The sequence below is a fragment of the Salmo trutta genome, chromosome 20, assembly GCF_901001165.1.
Source record: "Salmo trutta chromosome 20, fSalTru1.1, whole genome shotgun sequence".
NCBI lineage: Eukaryota > Metazoa > Chordata > Actinopteri > Salmoniformes > Salmonidae > Salmo > Salmo trutta.
The window spans coordinates 34,651,856-34,672,003 of record NC_042976.1 but is presented as its reverse complement, the minus strand read 5'-3'; the positions used below and the strand labels follow the sequence as shown (position 1 = coordinate 34,672,003).

At 42.9% G+C, this 20,148-nt stretch overlaps 1 protein-coding gene across 1 annotated transcript in view; it reads right to left on the bottom strand.

Annotated features, from left to right (window-relative positions):
• Window positions 1-20,148, bottom strand: part of LOC115155941 (anion exchange protein 3-like) — a 112,043-nt gene that overhangs the window by 81,426 nt on the left and 10,469 nt on the right. Inside the window, 1 exon segment of the mRNA XM_029703048.1 lies at window positions 5,345-5,547. Within this exon segment, the coding sequence (XP_029558908.1) occupies window positions 5,345-5,398 (54 nt within the window). The 5' untranslated portion in view covers window positions 5,399-5,547.

Below are 20,148 nucleotides of genomic sequence, written 5' to 3'. Positions count from 1 at the left end.
GAGAGCATGTTCACACAGTCGTCCAGAACAGCTGATTCTCTCACGCATGCTTCAGTGTTACTTGCCTTGAAGCGAGCATAGAAGTAATTTAGCTCATTTGGTAGGCTCGTGTCACTGGGCAGCTTGTGGCTGTGCTTCCCTTTGCAGTCTAATAGTCTGCAAGCCCTGCCATATCCGACGAGCGTTGGAGACAGTGTAGAACGATTCAATCTTAGTCTTGTATTGCCGTTTTTACTATTTGATGGTTCGTTGCAGGACATAACGGGATTTCTTATAAGCTTCCGGGTTAGAGTCCTGCTCCTTGAAAGCGGCAGCTCTACCCTTTAGCTCAGTGCGGATGTTGCCTGTAATCCATGGCTTCTAGTTTTGGTATTTACCTACGGTCACTGTGGGGACGACGTCATCGATGCACTTATTGATAAAGCCAGTGACTGATGTGGTGTACTCCTCAATGCAATCGGAAAAATCCCGGAATATATTCCAGTCTGTGCTAGCAAAATAGTCCTGTAGCGTAGCATTTGCTTCATTTTACCACTTTCTTATTGACCGAGTCACTGGTGCTTCCTGCTTAAGTTTTTGTTTGTAAGCAGGAATCAGGAGAATATAATTATGGTCAGATTTGCCAAATGGAGGGCGAGGGAGAACTTTGTACGTGTTTCTGTGTGTGGAGTAAAGGTGGTCTAGAGTTTTTTTCCCTCTGGTTGCATGTTTAACATGCTGATTGAAATTCGGTAAAACTGATGAGTTTTCCTGCATTAAAGTCCCCTGCCACTAGCGTTTTACTGTTTACTTATGGCCGTATACAACTCATTGAGTGCGGTCTTAGTGACACCATCGGTTTGTGGTGGTATGTAGACAGCCATAAAAAATACAGATGAAAACTCTTGGTAAATAGTGTGGTCTACAGCTTATTATGAGATACTCTACCTCAGGCGAGCAAAACCTTGACACTTCCTTAGATTTCGTGCACCAACTGTTATTTACAAATATACTGTGGCGTACAGCAGGTCAGCCACCAGGGGGAGACTCGTCGAGGCCTGGTAACAGATGGAGTATACATCGAGGCGATGGCTCCATCTGCTGGACATGCCAGGTCTCAACGGGCTCTCCAGCCAGGACAAATGGTGGCTGATTTGGAGCTGGTGAGTAATCAAGGGCAGATTGCTCTCCATCTGTGCAAGGCCCATAAAGCTGCCAGAAGGGCAGCACACAGGGGGAATGGGGGAAGAAAGGACTCCCGTGGTATTGTTGGCGGTTGCAGAGGTAAGAAGAGGGAGTTCAGTTTTGTGCCGGACGGGATACAGCCAGACCCGTAATACCATAAGACGGCATCCCGGAGAGGGTCTCATAGGGGAGACCTATCCTTTTCTTTTTGATCTATTATTTAAATAAACACCCTTGAAACTGAGCTAATCCTTCTCTGTCCGTGTCTGATATGGGTAAACGTCTTGACCAAACCCCCTGGTCTTCCACAATACATAGTCCGCCACCCCTTGTCTTACCAAAGGCCGCTGTTCTATCCTGCTGAAAATGCTGAAAACCTGCCAGCTATATGTTATTCATGTTGTCATTCAGCCACGACTCGGTGAAACATAAGATATTACCATTTTTAATGTCCCGTTGGTAGGATATACGTGATCGTAGTTCGTCTGTTTTTATTATCGATTGATTGTACGTTGGCTAATAGGACCGATAGTAAAGGTAGATTACCCTCTCGGCGACGGATCCTTACAAGGCACCAGAATATTCGTCCACGATACCTTTGTCTCTTTCTCCTGCGAATTACGGGGATGAGGGCCTTGTCAGGCATCTGAAGTAAATCCTTCCCGTCTGACTCGTTGAAGAAAAGTATTCCTCCAGTATGGGGTGAGTAATCGCTGTCCTGCTAATAAAAAAAGCTATTTTCGGTCATAAGACAGGGTGGCAGAAAGATTATGTACAAAATAAAGCGAAAAAATATGCACAATTGGTTACAGGATCGTAAAACGGCAGCAATCTCCTTCGACGCCATCTGAATACTTTACATAAGTATTCAGATCCTTTACTCAGTACATTGTTTAAGCACCTTTGTCAGCGATTATAGCCTCGAGTCTTCTTGGATATGATGCTACAAGATGGCACACCTGTGGGTGCAAAAACAATTTGTATCTCTAATAATTTGATATCAATGAGATGGGCACATGTAGTACAGTGGTTCTTCCTGTTAATGTTGCATCATACTGCAGTACACCTTGCGGGCTGCCACAGAATTCTATGGCACGTAATGGTCGGGAGTAGGCTACCCTACTAAGAGCATTCCCACACCCTAATTGTAGTCTAACCAATACCCAAACGGAGATTCAGTGAAACTAAAAATCGCATTGATTTATCAAGACCAGTCCCCATGCTTGTCTCAGAGCAGCGCGAAACGGTGCTGAAATAGTTGACCACACACGGGTAGGCTATTGCTTCAAATCTTATTGCTTCTAACTTTAATTTGCTTTTAAAAAAAGATCTACACCACTTTTAACAGCATATTACTCAACACTAATCAGACTCTTGTCACCTATGGTAGGCCTACAGTATATCTAAAAAATATATTTTTTTCAATGATGTGACTCACTGCCAATAATTACATTTAGAGGATTGGAGGATTCTAAATTAATATCTAAGGGGCATTTTTCATTAGGGCAAATCTGATCTGTGAGAATATCTAAGGGAATTTGATATAATTCTAAATTAATTAATAATAAATCGCTTTGTTTTAAAAAATAATATTTTAGAGATGATTTTGTTTTCAAATAACCTAAAGTGAGCAAGAAAAAGCCCATTCTTGAACATGGGGTGAGACATTCTCACTCATTTGTAAATAAAGCCAGTTTGATATTTAGAATGATTTATTTCTGTTTTCAGAGGGAGAGAACCCAAAAGCCCACCGTCGCCTCATGGGTCTCCCAGTCGTGGCCGGCACAGGTATCGAACCCAGCATCTGTAGCAATGCAGTTTGCACAGCGATGCAGTGTCTTACACCGCTGCGCCACTCGGGAGGCCCCATCCACAAAGTTTTTAATGCTGATCAATTGCTTTGCACAAAGTATCTATTATCCTGCTAATAGCCCATAATGGTGTTGTACAATGTGACCAGTCGGGAGTAGGCTACAGTACTACAATAAGAGCAAAAAAATCCAAACATTTCCACACCCTAATTGTAGTCTAAGTTTCTCTTACAATAAAAACCTTAGTGTAACAACAGTTTTAGTAAGTAATACTGACGAGTAGAAACAAAAATAAGTGTATTTTTTTCAGGTGCGCGCGTGCAGGACAGAGGAATAGCAATTCTTACACTATTGTTCTAAATTCAATCACCTTCATCCTCATCATTCAGTGATTTGAAATTCAATTTTGAAGTCGTGCACAATTATCAGTTTCTATTTGGTTTATGTCGCCCATTCATTGTGGGACCCAAAACCATAATCAGTGCTCTAACTACGCCTTACGCTGGTCTGGAGCAATGAAGCAGTGACGTAGGGTACCGTACTAATCCACAAATTACCTCTAAGTCCCGCGGTATAACCTCAAACTTTTAGTTGAGCAACCACTGCAGTTACAGTTGACTCATATCTGTCTCAGGTATTAGTGATGGTTACAGCGGCTTGTGAAAGTGTTCACCCACTGGGCATATTTCCTATTTTGTTGCCTTACAACCTGGAATTAAAACAGATTTTTTGGGGGGGGGGTTCGTATCATTTGATTTACACAACATGCCTACCACTTTGAAGATGCAATATATGTTTTATTGTGACACAAACAAGATATAAGACAACCTGAGAACTTGAGCGTACATAACTATTCACCCCCCCCCCCCCCCGCCCCAAAGTCAATACTTTGTAGAGCCACCTTTTACAACAATTACAGCTGCAAGTCTCCTGGGGTCTGTCTATATAAGTTTGACACATCTAGCCACTGGGATTTTTGCCCATTCTTCAAGGCAAAACTGCTCCAGCTCCTTCAAGTTGGATGGGTTCCACTGGTGTACCGCAATCATTAAGTCATACCACAGATTCTCAATTGGATTGAGGTCTGGGCTTTGACTAGGCCATTCCAAGACATTTAAATGTTTCCCCTTAAACCACTCGAGTGTTGATTTAACAGTATGCTGAGGGTCATTGTCCTGCTGGAAAGTGAACCTCTGTCCCAGTCTCAAATCTCTGGAAGACTGAAACAGGTTTCCCTCAAGAATGTCCCTGTATTTAGCGCCATCCATCATTCCTTCAATTCTGACCAGTTTCCCAGTCTGTGCCGATGAAAAACATCCCCACTGCATAATACTGCCACCACCATGCTTCACTGTGGGGATGCGGTTCTCGGGGTGATGAGAGGTGTTGGGTTTACGCCAGACATAGCGTTTTCATTGATGGCAAAAAGCGAAATTTTAGTCTCATCTGACCAGAGTACCTTCTTCCATATGTTTGGGGAGTCTCCCACATGCCTTTTGGTGAACACCAAACATGTGTACTTATTTTTTTCTTGAAGCAACGGCTTTTTTCGGGCCACTCTTCTGTAAAGCTCAGCTCTGTGGAGTGTACAGCTTAAAGTGGTCCGATGGACAGATACTCCAATCTCCGCTGTGGAGCTTTGCAGCTCCTTCAGGGTTATCTTTGGTCTCTTTGTTGCCTCTCTGATTAATGCCCTCCTTGCCTGGTCCGTGAGTTTTGGTGGGCGGCCATCTCTTGGCAGGTTTGTTGTGGTGCCATATTCTTTCCATTTAAAAAATATGGATTTATTGGTTGTCCGTGGGATGTTCAATGTTTCAGATATTTTTTTATAACCCAACCCTGATCTGTACTTCACAACTTTGTCCCTGACCTCTTTGGAGAACTCCTTTGTCTTCATGGTGCCGCTTACTTGGTGGTGCCCCTTGCTTAGTGATGTTGCAGACTCTGGGGCCTTTCAGAACAGGTGTATATATACTGAGATCATGTGACACTTAAATAAAGTCTATCTGTGTCCAATTTAACTAATTATGTGACTTCTGAAGGTAATTGGTTGTACCAGATCATATTTAGGGGCTTCATAGCAAAGGGGGTGAATACATATGCACGACCACTTTTCCTTTTTTTTTATACTTTTTTGAAATATGTAATTTTTTTTATTTCACTTCACCAATTTGGACAATTTTGTATGTCCATTACATGAAATACAAATAAAAATCAATTTCAATTACAGGTCGTAATGTAACAAAATAGGAAAAACACCAAGGGGGATGAATACTTTTGCACGTGTAACCTATGTTGAGCTGCGGAAGTAATGTCCTCCTGAAGGAAAATAAATATCATAAATAAATCAATGAATGAATCAATCTTACCTGATGCAGGTTGATCAACACATCCTTCTCAGGGGCATGGCCTCCTGCAGCCATGGGGTCCGGGGTCCGGCGGAGTGGGGGGCTATGTGTGGTTAGGGAGGGACAGGGGGGTGGATGGAGGTGGGAGGAGAGTAGCTAGAGCTTGGGGATCAGCCCTTCTCTTTCACAGTAGGGGTTTCAGGAAGCCTGTGGAGTGGCATAACCTGTGTAGGCAAGAGAGAGAAGTACAGGGGGACAGTTAGGTGATAAGGGAACCTTGTTTTGCCTGGTAACAGTCACACTGATACACACATACAAACACCAACCCTAGCTTCAGTTGCAGACCTAACCCTAACCGCCAGCCGCAACTCTAACCCTGACCCTAGCCCCAGCCGCAATCTTAACCCTGACTCTAACCCCAGCCACAACCCTAACCCTGACCCTAGCCCCAGCCGCAATCTTAACCCTGACTCTAACCCCAGCCACAACCCTAACCCTGACCCTAGCTCTAGCTGCAACCCTAACCCTAGCTCCAGACGCAACCCTAAGGAGTTGGCACATACAGTATATGATATCAGTTAAAGCTAAGTAGGAAGAACAACATTGACAGTTCTTTACTCTGCTATTCTATTCCACAGAATGATTAAAATAGACACCGTATACACAAAATAACCAAACACACAGACTGCAGAAATACAGCAGGTCCTCTCAGAATAGTGATCAGTACAAGCATCTGCTTCTGATTATCCCAATCCAGTCCCCCTACATGCCATCACTCCTGATTAATTACAGTGGCATCCTGCCATCCCCAAAGACATGCCCAACACCAACTGTCTCTCTATCCTCTCTTTCCTCTGAGACCAATGCCCCAGACCACCTGTCTATATGTCTACTCTCTTATACGCCCAACAAACAATCTCACTGCCAGCCTGCTTGTCAGTGCAACTTTAGGTAAGGCCATTGGCCATGTGAATTTTGCAGCCTCTCAACCTGAAAGGATGGCATGACGATTAATGCCTCTACAGCCTTGGCCCTTTAGGAATGTGCCAAATGACACTCCTCTCTTACCACTGGTTGATAAATAGAGACACCAGGCTTTGGTGTCCTTTTAACTGTTGCACTGTTCTTCGGTGTCCCTAACATGTACTGTTTACAAGGTAGTTACAAATAGTGTAACTACACAATTCATAAATTGTGTGATTTTTGTTTATCACAATAATTTATTAGATTGTGTCTAATCACAAATGTATAAATTGATGCACATGTAATTCAAAAACAAATGGAATGACCAATAGGAGTGGTTATAACATATGTGGCGGAAACCCACTCATCTAGGTATTGACACGGCACAGAGTGGCATTACAAACGCAGCAGATCAAAATAACTGGCTGCAACTGTTTGACCTTGTAAACAATACTTTCCAGCAACAAAGCTCTGTGACTGGAGCGTGTTGTTTCTACTAATACACACAAGAATAACAGAGGTTGATTAAAGTAAATGTATCAATCCACAGCTCCAAATCACTGTTGGAACTATTCAACCATCACAATCAGATGTAAACAAAAAACCCATGGAGATTTTAACATTGTTATTGGCGGTAGACTAGCTAAAAGGAATTGTATATTAATAATAAAATCATGAATTTAAATGTTCTCTAGACATTCAATTCAGATCAAAATGTATATTATTCACAATCTCACTCTCTCTCTGCCCGTTACCTCTGTCAAAACTTCATGTCAGCAGGAGGAACTTGTTTTTGGAGTTAATGACCTGAAGGGGTAGTTTGAAGGACGATGATCTGGGAAGTACTACATTTATTTCGTAAATCTGCAACAGCCGTCTGCCATACTTGACTCAACTATATTGACGCAAGCATGATCCCTATAGGCCGACTTGCGTCACAAGTCTTAGCACGTTGCCAAGGAATCGCCTCGTGCAAGCCCAAAGACAGCTACGCTATCTAGCTAGCATATTAATAGGCAGACATTTATTTGAATGTTTGTTTACGTTATACAATAAACCAAAGTGCAATTGGAAAACTGCTATCAATGTAACGACGCTTGCCTAGGGCACCTTGGGATCACCTAATAATCCTGACGTTGCCAAAATAGCCGCGGCTGACTGATTTCTGCTTGGGGAGAAGCAACAGGTGTTTCTCATCTGTGTAAACATACCATGAACAGTAGAGCTGTAATTACCCAGGCCAGGGCAGTGGGAGAGAGGGCAAGGGGGCTGAAAACAATCTTTCCCCCTACCAAAGATCCGCCTGCCTGGATGACATCCAGGATCCAGACCAAAAAAATCTGGTCCAGACACCTTATGTATTTTTATGCCCAGTGCCAGTCGCGTTCGAGCTGGCTAGGATTGGTCGCTCAGAGAATTACTCAATATAACGAACAGTGTCACCAGTGAACAGTATGGTACTTGCTGTGGGGCACTGGAACTGAGGCTCCCCATTGGCTAGAAACATGCCACATATACTGTATGTGCCACATAAAATTTATAACAATATGGTGAAACTTCCACAACAGCCTATAAGAGGGCAAGGTGGAACTATTTCCATTGTTAACTATTCGTAGGATTGCAAAAATACTAGTAGTAATTTACCAAAGTTAGATGAATCTTAGGTAAAATATGGCAATCTATGCTAAGTTTGGTAATTTATACTTTTAAAACTTTATTCATATATAGCATTCATTTTCTATATCGTCCATTAGTTTCTAGTGGAAACACCATATTGTTCAAGAGAAAATAGCCTAATTTATGAGAAAAAAAAGCATCTCAATGGCATTATTTTCAATTAACTCTCCAACTCTTCCAACCATTGACTTTTTCACAACTGCAACCAGTTTGGTGGCAAATATTTACAACACAGACATATTTCTATATTAAAATAAATAAGTCCTTGTAAAACATTTTATATATAAATACTATTTCATGCTGAAACCCTCATATTAAACACCAATGGTATTCATTAAGTTGATGGTTTATATTTAGGATAATGTTTTACAGCTTTGTCATTCAAATTTGTATTTTAAAATCTTATTTGATTATTTTATATATTTTACTTCTGATAGGGACAGAGATAGTTTCAGATACTTGCGATAACCTGAAGTACCCAAAAAGAACACTATATGTAATGTGATACAATACATTAAAAAAAACTTGAAAGTCACAAAGATTCTGGAAGTGTAAAGATAAGTTTACAGTAATATATCCTCACTTTGCAACCCTACATACAGTGCCTGCAGGAAGTATTCAGACCCCTTGACTTTTCCATATTTTGTTAGATTACAGCCTTATTCCAAAATGGATTACATAGTTTTTATCCTCATTAATATACACACAATACCCCATAATGACAAATCAAAAACAGGTTTTAAGACTGTTTTGCTAACTTTACATAAGTATGCAGACCCTTTACTCTGTACTTTGTTGAAGCACCTTTGGCAGCGATTACAGCCACGACTTATTGGGTATGACACTACAAGCTTGGCACACCTGCACTTGGGGAGTTTCTCACATTCTTCTCTGCAGATCCTCTCAAGCTCTATCAGGTTGGATGGGTAGCGTTGCTGCACAGCTATTTTCAGGTCTCTCCAGAGATGTTTGATATGGTTCTAGTCTGGGCTGTGGCTGAACCACTCAAGGATATTCAGACACTTGTCCCGATGCCACTCCTGCGTTGTCTTGGCTGTCTGCTTAGGGTCGTTGTCTTGTCGGAAGGTGAACCTTTGCCCCTGTCTGAGGTCCTGAGCGCTCTGGAGCAGGTTTTCATCAAGGATCTCTGTACTTTGCTCCATTCATCTTTCCCTCGATCCTGACTAGTCTCAGTCCCTGCCGCTGAAAAACATTCCCACAGCATGATGCTGTTCCCACCATGCTTCACCGTAAGGATAGTGCCAGGTTTCCTTCAGATGTGACGCTTGGCATTCAGGCCAAAGAGTTTAATCTTGGTTTCATCAGACCAGACAATCTTGTTTCTCATGGTCTGAGAGCCTTTAGGTGCCTTTTGGCAAACTCCAAGTGGGCTGTCATGTGCCTTTTACTGAAGAGTGGCTTCTGTCTGGTCACTCTACCATAAAGGCCTGATTGGTGGAGTGCTGCAAAGATGGTTGTCCTTCTGGAAGGGTCTCACATCTCCACAGAGGAACTCTAGAGCTCTGTCAGAGTGACCATCCGGACCAAAGCCCCTCTCCACCCGATTGCTCAGTTTGGCCAGATGGCCAGCTCTAAGAAGAGTCTTGGTGGTTCCAAACTTCTTCCATTTAAGAATGATGGAGGCCACTGTGTTTTTGTGTTTTTGGGGACCTTCAATGTTGCAGAAATGTTTTGGTAGCCTTACCCAGATCTGTGCCTTATATTTTGCAATAGAAGACCGAATCGAGACGTCAGTCACATATTTTACAAGTATAGTGGTGGCTGCTTCATGTTATGGGTATGCTTGTAATCATTAAGGACTGGGGAGTTTTTCAGGATTAAAAATAAACAGAATGGAGCTAAGCACAGGCAAATTCCTAGAGGAAAACCTGGTTCAGTCTGCTGGGAGATGAATTCTACTTTCAGCAGGACATTAACCTAAAACACTAGGTCAAATCTACGCTTGAGGCGCTTATCAAGAAGACAGTGAATGTTCCTGAGTGACTGACTTTTGACTTAAATGTACTTGAAAATCTATGGCAATACCTGAAAATGATCAACAACCAATTTGAAAGAGCTTGAATATTTTTTTAAAGTATAATGGGCAAATGTTGCACAATCCAGGTGTGGAAAGCGCTTTGATACTTACCCAGAAAGACTCACAGCTGTAATCGCTGCCGAAGGTGCTCCTATAAAGTATTTACTCAGGAGTATGAATAATTAGGCTATAAATTAGATATTTCTGTATTTCATTTTCAATAAATTTGCTCTAATTTCTAAAAACATATTTTCACTTTGTCATTATGGGGTATTGTGTGTAGATTGTTGAGAAAAATATATATTTATTCAATTTTGAATTCAGGGGATATGAATACTTTCTGATGACCACAATACCAACAAGCCTATCAAAGGGCCAACCTACTGTATTAAGCCTATGGTGTAGCTAGCTACTAGTTCCAGCCTCAGTTCCAGCCTCCACCTCTAGATGCCCTTGAGATGCCCAGTGTCTGTGAAAGTGGGCCACTGCACTCTGAGCCCGAACAAGGATATAGTTACGCTAATACTGTAATTGAAAGGCATGTGTGTGCATGCTCCGTCTGTTGCAGTTAAAAAATCCAATCATGATGAATAGCCTGCCCATAGATATTAGCCCGCCCATGGAGAATCCCCCTTTACGTTTTAGTGCTGAAGCTATCTGAATGTGACACGGCTCTAAGAATGCCAGTCTTGAGCACGACTAGTTTTACTGCCTCCTTGTGCCCATAATAGAGATGTCTCAAGGTCTGCACAATAAATACTAAGGGTCCTACCTTCCCTTCTCTCTGGTATGCCAGGGTGTCTTCCTAGTTAGCAGCCAGTGGAGTGTGTCGCCACCCTGGCCACAGCTAACCTCCACATAGGAAAGAACCTCTCTCCAGTCAACCACCTTAACCTCTCGACAGACCCGTATCAAATGACAAGCCCGTCACATTACAGTATCTGGCTGACTAACAGCAGGGTCTAGACTCTAGGGGCTGGGTTTATGACTGAGTGTCCGTGGGGGGGGGGGGGGGGCAGTTATGTAGAGGGATGCATGATGAAGTGTGTGTGTGTGTGTGTGTGTGTGTGTGTGTGTGTGTGTGTGTGTGTGTGTGTGTGTGTGTGTGTCTTTCAGTGGTGTAAAGTACTACAGTACTTAAGTATTTATTTTTAGGTATCTGTACTTTACTTTACTATTCATATTTTTGACTGCTTTTACTTCACTACTATACATTCCTAAAGAAAATAATGTACTTTTTACTCCATACATTTTCCCTGACACCCAAAAGTACTCGTTACATTTTCATTGCTTAGCAGGACAGGAAAATGGTCCACTTCACACACTTATCAAGATAACATCACTGGTCATCCCTACTGCCTCAGATCTGGAGGACTCACTAAACACAAATCCTTTGTTTGTAAATTATGTCTGCGTGTTGTAGTGTGCCCCAGGCTACCTGTAAATTAAAAAAATACAAGAAAATTGTGCCGTCTGATTTGCTTTTATTAACTGTCTATACTTTACTTTTGATACTGTACCTAAGTATATTTTTTCAATTATATTTACTTTTGATACTTAAGTTTATTTAAAACCAAATACTTTTAGACTTTTACTCAAGTAATATTTTTCTGGTTGACTTTCACTTTTACTTGAGTCATTTTCTTTTAAGGTATCTTTACTTTTACTCAGGTATGACAATTGGGTACTTTTTCCACCACTAGTGTGTCTCAACATGTTTATATGCCTGGCATCTGAGGAATGCCTCCATCCATTGAGAAAGCAATGTACTCTTTGGCAAACAAAACCACTGTAAAATGTATTGCACACCCTCCCCTCATCGAATTAACTGAAAATAATGTTTACGACTACAAATAACAATAACTGTAACAACCTTGTGTTTATAAACGTGGATATCGACTTTGCCATGCAGGGCTACAGGCCTGAAGTTTGAGGGTTTGAGACCTGGCTGTATGGTGCCAGGACAACAACCTCTCCCTCAATGTGAGCAAGACAAAGGAGATGATGGTGGACTACATTAAAAAGAGGGCCAAACATGCCCCCATTCACATAGACGGGGCTGTAGTGGAGCGGGTCGAGAGTTTCAACTTCCTTGGTGTCCAAATCACAAACAAACTGTCATGTTCCAAACACGTGTCGTGAAGAGGGCATGACAACACCTTTTCCCCCTCAGGAGACTGAAAATATTTGGCATGGGTCCCCAGATCCTCAAAAAGATCTACAGCTGCACCATCGTGAGCATCCTGACCGGTTGCATCACCGCCTGGTATGGCAACTGCTCGGCATCCAACCGTAAGGCGTTACAGAGGGTAGTGCGTACAGCCCAATATACAAGGCGGTGTTAGAGGAAGGCACAAAAAATGGTCAAAGACTCCAGTCACTCAAGTCATAGACGGTTCTCTCTGCTACTGCACGGAAAGCAGTACCGAAGTACCAAGTCTACGTCCAAAAAGCTCCTTAACACCATCTACCCCCAAGCCATAAGACTGCTGAACAATTAATCAAATGGCCACCTGGACTATTTGCATTTACACCCCTTTGTTTTTACACTGCTGCTACTCACTGTTTATTATCTCTGCATAGTCACTTTACCCCTACCTACATGTACAAATTACCTCGACTAACCTGTAGCCCCGCACGTTGACTCGGTACCGCTACCTCCTGTATATACCTCCTGTGTTCCTCCAAGATGGCGTGGCAGTCAGACGTCTTTGTCCTGTCGTGTCCCTTGTATATATTTTTTTACCTCTATTTCTTCGCATATCTTTTAAAAATATTTTCCTAAAACCTCAACTTCTAAATACTCTCCTGCAACCCGCCTCACCCAATGTGGTGTGGATCTATTTTTTTTCTAAAGTATTTCTATTTACTTCGGATCTGGAATCCCTCAACTGAAGCTAGCCAGCTAACTACCTACTAGCTATCAGTCAGCAAACTATTGCTAGCGGTCATCAGCTAACCTTTATCTCGGAAAGCTCTCGCCAGTTCGAACAACGTGACTCAAACCAGAGCATAACGGACCAATTATTATTTTATATCTTTTTCCCCATATCCCCGGATTCCTACCGCAAACTCTGAACATTTTCATCTGGATCTTCGCAACTAGCTAACCGCAATCCGGGTGACTACTCCTGGCTAGCGTTTCCATCCCGGAGCAAGCACCAATTAGCCTGAAGCTAGCTCGGCCAGGGCTCCTGTGTTACCACCGAAGCCCACTCCTGGGCTACAATATCCGGACCCCTTCTACTGCCGGTACGGAGCACAGAACCCCGCCGATGCTCTACGACTGGAATACCGACATAATCTGCCCGAGGATTCCAACAGGCCCCTCAGGCGCGAAGTCCGCTGAAGGCCCATTCTGCTAACCGGCCTGCTAGCTATCTAGAGCTGCTTGGAACCCTACTAATTCCCCAACTGGTCTATCGACGTCACCGCACGAAGAGGCAAAAACAGACACCCCCATCGCGACGTCCCCCAAAGGCTAATTTGCTAGCCCCGGTCTGCTAACTGCTAGCCCTGGTCTGCCAACTGCTTGCTTGCTAACCCGGTCTGCTAACTGCTAGCTTGCCAGCCCCGGTCTGCTAATAGCTAGTTTGTTTAGCCCCGTACTAACTCAAAAAAGTTCTGGGACACTGTAAAGTCCATGGAGAATAAGAGCACCTCCTCCCAGCTGCCCACTGCTCTGAGGCTAGGAAACACTGTTACCACCGATAAATCCACTATAATTGAGAATTTCAATAAGCATTTCTCTACAGCTGGCCATGCTTTCCACCTGGCTACCCCTACCCCGGTCAACTGCCCGGCACACTCCACAGCAACCCGCCAAAGCTCCCACCATTTCTCCTTCACCCAAATCGAGATAGCTGATGTTCTGAAAGAGCTTCAAAATCTGGACCCATACAAATCAGCCGGTCTAGACAATCTGGACCCTCTCTTTCTAAAATGATCGGCCGAAATTGTTGCAACCCTTATTACTACCCTGTCCAACCTCTCTTTCGTATTGTCTGAGATTCCCAAAGATTGGAAAGCTCTGTCAATCACCACATTCTTATTGGCAGACTCGACAGCCTTGGTTTCTCAAATGATTGCCTTGCCTGGTTTACCAACTACTTCTCAGATTGAGTTCAGTGTGTCAAATCGGAGGGCCTGTTGTCCAGACCTCTGGCAGTCTCTATGGGTGTGCCACAGGGTTCAATTCTCGGGCCGACTCTCTTCTCTGTAGACATCAATGATGTTGCTCTTGCTGCTGGTGATTCTCTGATCCACCTCTACGCAGACAACACCATTCTGTATACTTCTGGCCCCTCTTTGGACACTGTGTTAACTAACCTTCAGACGAGCTTCAATGCCATACAACTCTCCTTCCGTGGCCTCCAACTGCTCTTAAACGCAGGTAAAACTAAATGCATGCTATTCAATCGATCACTGCCCCCACCTGCTCGCCCGTCCAGCATCACTACTCTGGACGGCACTGACTTAGAATACGTGGACAACTACACATACCTGGGTGTCTGGTTAGACTGTAAACTCTCCTTCCAGACTCACATTAAGCATCTCCAATCCAAAATTAAATCTAGAATCGGCTTCCTATACCGCAACAAAGCATCCTTCACTCATGCTGCCAAACACGCCCTTGTAAAACTGACCATCCTACCAATCCTCGACTTCGGTGATGCCATCTATAAAATAGCCTCCAACACTACTCAACAAACTGGATGCAGTCTATCACAGTGCCATCCGTCACAGTGCCATCCGTTTTGTCACCAAAGCCCCATACACTACCCACCATTGCGACCTGTACACTCTCGTTGGTTGGCCCTCGCTTCATACTCGTCGCCAAACCCACTGGCTACAGGTTATCTACAAGTCTCTGCTAGGTAAAACCCCGCCTTATCTCAGCTCACTGGTCACCATAGCAGCACCCACTCGTAGCATGCGCTCCAGCAGGTATATCTCACTGGTCACCCCCAAAGCCAATTCCTCTTTTGGCCACCTTTCCTTCCAGTTCTCTGCTGCCAATGACTGGAATGAACTGCAAAATTCTCTGAAGCTGGAGACTCATATCTCCCTCACTAACTTTAAGCACCAGCTGTCAGAGCAGCTCACAGATCACTGCACCTGTACATAGCCCATCTATCTACCTACCTCATCCCCATACTGTATTTATTTATTTATCTTGCTCCTTTGTACCCCAGTATCTCTACTTGCACATTCATCTTCTGCACGTCTACCATTCCAGTGTTTAATTGCTACATTGTAATTACTTCGGCACCATGGCCTATTTATTGCCTTAACTTACCTCATTTGCACTCAATGTATATAGACTTTTGTTTTCCTTTGTTCTACTGTATTATTGACTGTATGTTTTGTTTACTCCATGTGTAACTCTGTGTTGTTGAATGTGTCGAATTGCTACGCTTTAGCTTGGCCAGGTCGCAATTGTAAATGAGAACTTGTTCTCAACTAGCCTACCTGGTTAAATAAAGGTGAAATAAAAAAATAGAAAATAAATATAGCCTCATTATTGTTATTTTATTGTTATTTTTTTTTTATTTCATTTATTTCGTAAATATTTTCTTAACTCTATTTTCTTAAAACTGCATTGTTGGCTAAGGGCTTGTAAGTAAGCATTTTACAGTAAGGTATTCGGCGTGTGACAAATACATTTTGATTTGATATTGAACATTTTTATAGCTTTGAATGATTTTATGTGTGGTATGATTGCTAGTTAGCCTATGCAGACCTGGACAAATGATCCACCTACCACTATTGTTAATAGGGGAGTTTTTTGAGCTGCGTGTCTTCACTGTTCTTTCATGCACAATGATGCACCTGGCCTCTCCGCTGCCTATCAGATATTGCTATTTGGAAAGTATCAAAACCCCTTGATATAAAGGATGCGCATGCAAGCAGATGAGGAAATTTGGCTAGGATGGAAGAAATTATACAGTAAAACCTACAAAAGAGCGAATGTGAACCAGGGAAAAAATGCACTACCCTCCCCTGTGCCCAGAAAAACCCACACAACCCTCCCCAAAGCAAACCCTCCCTCATGCCACCAACATGAAGGATTGGAATTGAGAGACAGACTGAGCTAATTTCTGCCATGTAGAGCCCTGCTAATTTCAGCATGTTAGAACAGGCACCCCTCCCTCAGTCTACAATCTGTGTCAAATCCTTGGCCCTAGGACAATCAATAGATCTACTAACAAGCTTTAATAGGCACAAATTGATTCCATGTTAGACTTCGATTGATTGTAGGCAGTGCATACGGCAGATTTATCCAATTAATAGGCCGAGTGTGTTAGAGAGGAAACATTTCAAGGTAGTTTGGATGGGATTTGTGTGCTATGTAAGCGTGTCAGACAGTCGGTAAGCATGAAACATGCATGAATCTGCACCACATTTGCCTGGGGCTATCATAGTCTGCAGAATATTATTCATTATGATCTGAAATACCAAACTGATCCTAGATCAGTATTACCAGACTGAAACGTTTTATGAATACAGGTTCTGGTTGAAAAGTCTTAGTTGTCATTACTTTGTGACAATGGCCACTGTAAGTGTCAAGGTTTATACAAAGTTTGCCTAACAAAAACGGCAGACCGACTTTTAGCTGAGAATGCTATCCTGTCACTTGTGAGCACTTCAGCGGTAGGGTAGTTGAATACTCAGTTGAGGCAATATCTGCCCACTCTAGGCAAGCTGTAAGCCATCCTATTTGTTGATGTATGGATCTATATTTAGAGACTACTGGGCTGCTGCAGACACACTAGGATGATTCACATTAGGGCTGCACGATATGGCAAAAAATGTATTTGCATTTTTTGTTTTTAGCAAATATTTTGGATGCAATTTTACTTGTGATTATAGGTCAAAACACCTGGGTAAACTGTTAGAATCATAGAAATGTAATTATCGGTCACGCCTAGTCCTACTCCCCATCATTACACACACCTTGATTATCTTCCCTTTATTTAGCCCTCAGTCATCAGGCAGTATTGGTTTGTTTTCATGTTCAGTACGGTATTCATGTTTTGTTCGTCTTATTACTAAACTCACTTTCTGCACCTGCTTCCTGACTCACTGTGTATACTGCCGCATTAATTATGGAAGCAGCAGAAGAAAAAGTCCTCAGACAGTTGGTGAACAGGTATACCACCTCCGCCAACACCACAATCAGCTGGTGCAACTAGGTGTTTGGAACACTGCCCACGTGAGGCTCCAGCAAGCTGTCCACCGCCAGAAGGCGCAGGAAGATCGTCATCCTGGTGATCGCGTATGGCTCTCCACCAGGATCGTCCCGCTCCGCCTGCCCTGCCGGAAGCTGAGCCACCGGTTAGTGGGGCCCTTTAAAGTCCTCTGGGGAGTCAACCAGGTATCATACCGTTGACAATTCCCCACCAACTTCTGGATCTCACCTTCTTTTCATGTTTCCCTCCTCAGGCCGGGGATTCCTGGTACCCTGGCTGATGCCGTCTCCCGCGACACCCCTCCGCCTTCCCTGGATATTGATGGTATCCCTGCCTATGCCGTCAGGTCCCTACTGGACTCCTGCAATCGTGGGGTTCGTCTTCAGTACCTGGTGGACTGGGAGGGGTATGGTCCAGAGGAGCGCTGTTGGGTCCCAGCGGTCGACATCCTGGACCCCAACATCGTCCGGGATTTCCATCTCCACCGTCCTGACAGGCCCGCTCCTCGCCGTCGGGGCAGTTTTTTTGGCCGGCGTCATCGAGGGTACTATCACACCTACTCCAGCGCTCAAGTTTTCCAGTCTACTAACCACCAGTCCTGACAACCATCATAACACACACCTGCTCCCCATCATTACACACACCTGGTATACAGTGGGCACTTGGAATGCAGTTTTGTTTAGCATGACAATGAATTCAAAAGTTAGGGAGGAGATGGTTGTGACAGAGTAGGAACCAAAGTGTTTGTCAGTGTTTCCCATGGGGAAGATTTAAATATGAACAAAAATGTAAATGCAACGATTTCACATAGTCTGCGGTTGTGAGGCTGGTTGGACGTACTGCCAAATTCTCTAAAACGATGTTCGAGGCGGCTTATGGTACAGAAATATCATTCAGTTCTCTGGCAACAGCTCTGGTGGACGTTCCTGCAGTCAGCATGCCAATTGCAGGCTCCCTCAAAACTTGAGACATCTGTTGCATTGTCTTTTGTGACAAAACTGCACATTTTAGAGTGTCCTTTTATTGTCTCCAGCACAAGGTGCACCTGTGTAATGATCGTGCTGTTTAATCAGCTTCTTGATACGCCACACCTGTCAGGTGGATGGATTATCTTGGCAAAGGAGAAATGCTCACTAACAGGTATGTAAACAAATTTGTGCACAAAATTTGAGAGAAATAAGCTTTTTGTGCATATGGAACATTTCTAGGATCTTTTACTTCAGGTCATTAAAACTGGTGACCAACAATTGACATGTTGCATTTATATTTTTTCTCAGTATATACAGGTACATTTTCAGACTACATTTTTTGAATATTCTTTGCCTTATCCTTTTGGATTAAGAACAAGCTTTTGCACAAACAATGCTTTTGCACAAACAATTGAGATGTACAAACTATGGCATAAGGGAACGACAAGCGGATAAGAGGCAATCCGTAATTTCGATTAAGACATTAATGAGCAAGCTAGGATGTACGTAGTCAATATAACTATTTGTTCAGCACTTTTGAAATGTACAGCAACAGAATTCAGAACATGGGCCATTCTCCCTGTACACCAAATCAGAACCGTAGGATAAATAAAGGGGGCATATAAGCAGACAATGAAAGCTCTTACAATATTTAATGATTATATTTCTCAGAACGGGTTATAGGCTACATGTGCACCACCAAGTCAGAACATTAGGCGAAATTAAGAGGTGAGTATAGACCAAATTATTAGGGTGAGGCACATGGGCAACTAACAGCTTAATAAACAACATACACTTAGTATTACTTTCTTAGCTACAGTATACATATCTCCCTGGCATATTAAATAATTTATGCAGCAGCATACAAGACATTTTTGGACTCACCTTGTTGTGCTGTGCTCACTTGAACAAGAAGGTGGCGCAGCAGTCCTTCGTGGGCAAATTTAGTCATCAAAGTCTGCCATTCTCTGGATTTATGGTGCTTTCAAGACAACTGGGAGCTCGACAAAAAAAAAAGTTGAATCATGATGACGTCAGTGATCTTCAGGTCATAGCTCTAGAAAGAGGCCCGAGTTCCGGATTTACAATTCCGAGTTGGATGAAAGTTCAAAATGTATTTTCCCAGTCATAGCTCATTTTTCCCAAGTTCCCAGTTGTCTTGAACTCACTAAAGTCCGATTTTGCAGTTCCGAGTTAATAGTTGTTTTAGGCACAAATCATGCTTCATTGACATTCACCAATGTTGAATATTTATAATTTTAAACTAGGAAAAGAGACCCTCAATCTTAGACTTGGGACCAGACCTCCACTCCACTGAATAGCAGGCTAATGATTGCTTTGCAATGCTTGCAGTTAGCCACTGATTCCTTCCAAACCAGTCATTGCTAAATTTGCGATTTCCAACTTGTGTAATGTTTATGTCCGATGGCCGATAAGTACCGATACGTTTTATCTATAATTTATCTTCATACGACAAGGATTAAAAAGGATTTGCCAGTAGATTGTCGACTTGATTCATGATGATGACTGCTAGCTAAGATTCTGAAAGTCAGTTCAATCAAAGCTACTGTAGATATAAAGTGATTTGATGTCATTTTATCTGTTGCCAATGACCTTGAGCCTTCTTGGATATGCACTTATAATGTAACTCTATGGCAGCACCCATAGGGCTTCAATTTTCGAGCTCTACCCTTAGACTTGGTGGTGACGTAGTGTCCCCATGAGTGACAGAACACTGAGCCAATCATGGCGCAACGCACCGTATTTTCTGCTTGCTTGCCACACCACCACAGAAAGCACTGAGCTAGGCTGAAACACCTGCATTTTAGAGCTGCCTTACTCAAGAAAACAAAATAGAGACCATGTATATGTGGCTTTATTAACTCAATGATATATATTTTTTACATTGTTTGCAAACTGATATGTGACATGTATTAATGGATAAATAATATGCAAAACAGGCAAGCCCCCAGTCAAATTAGTTGA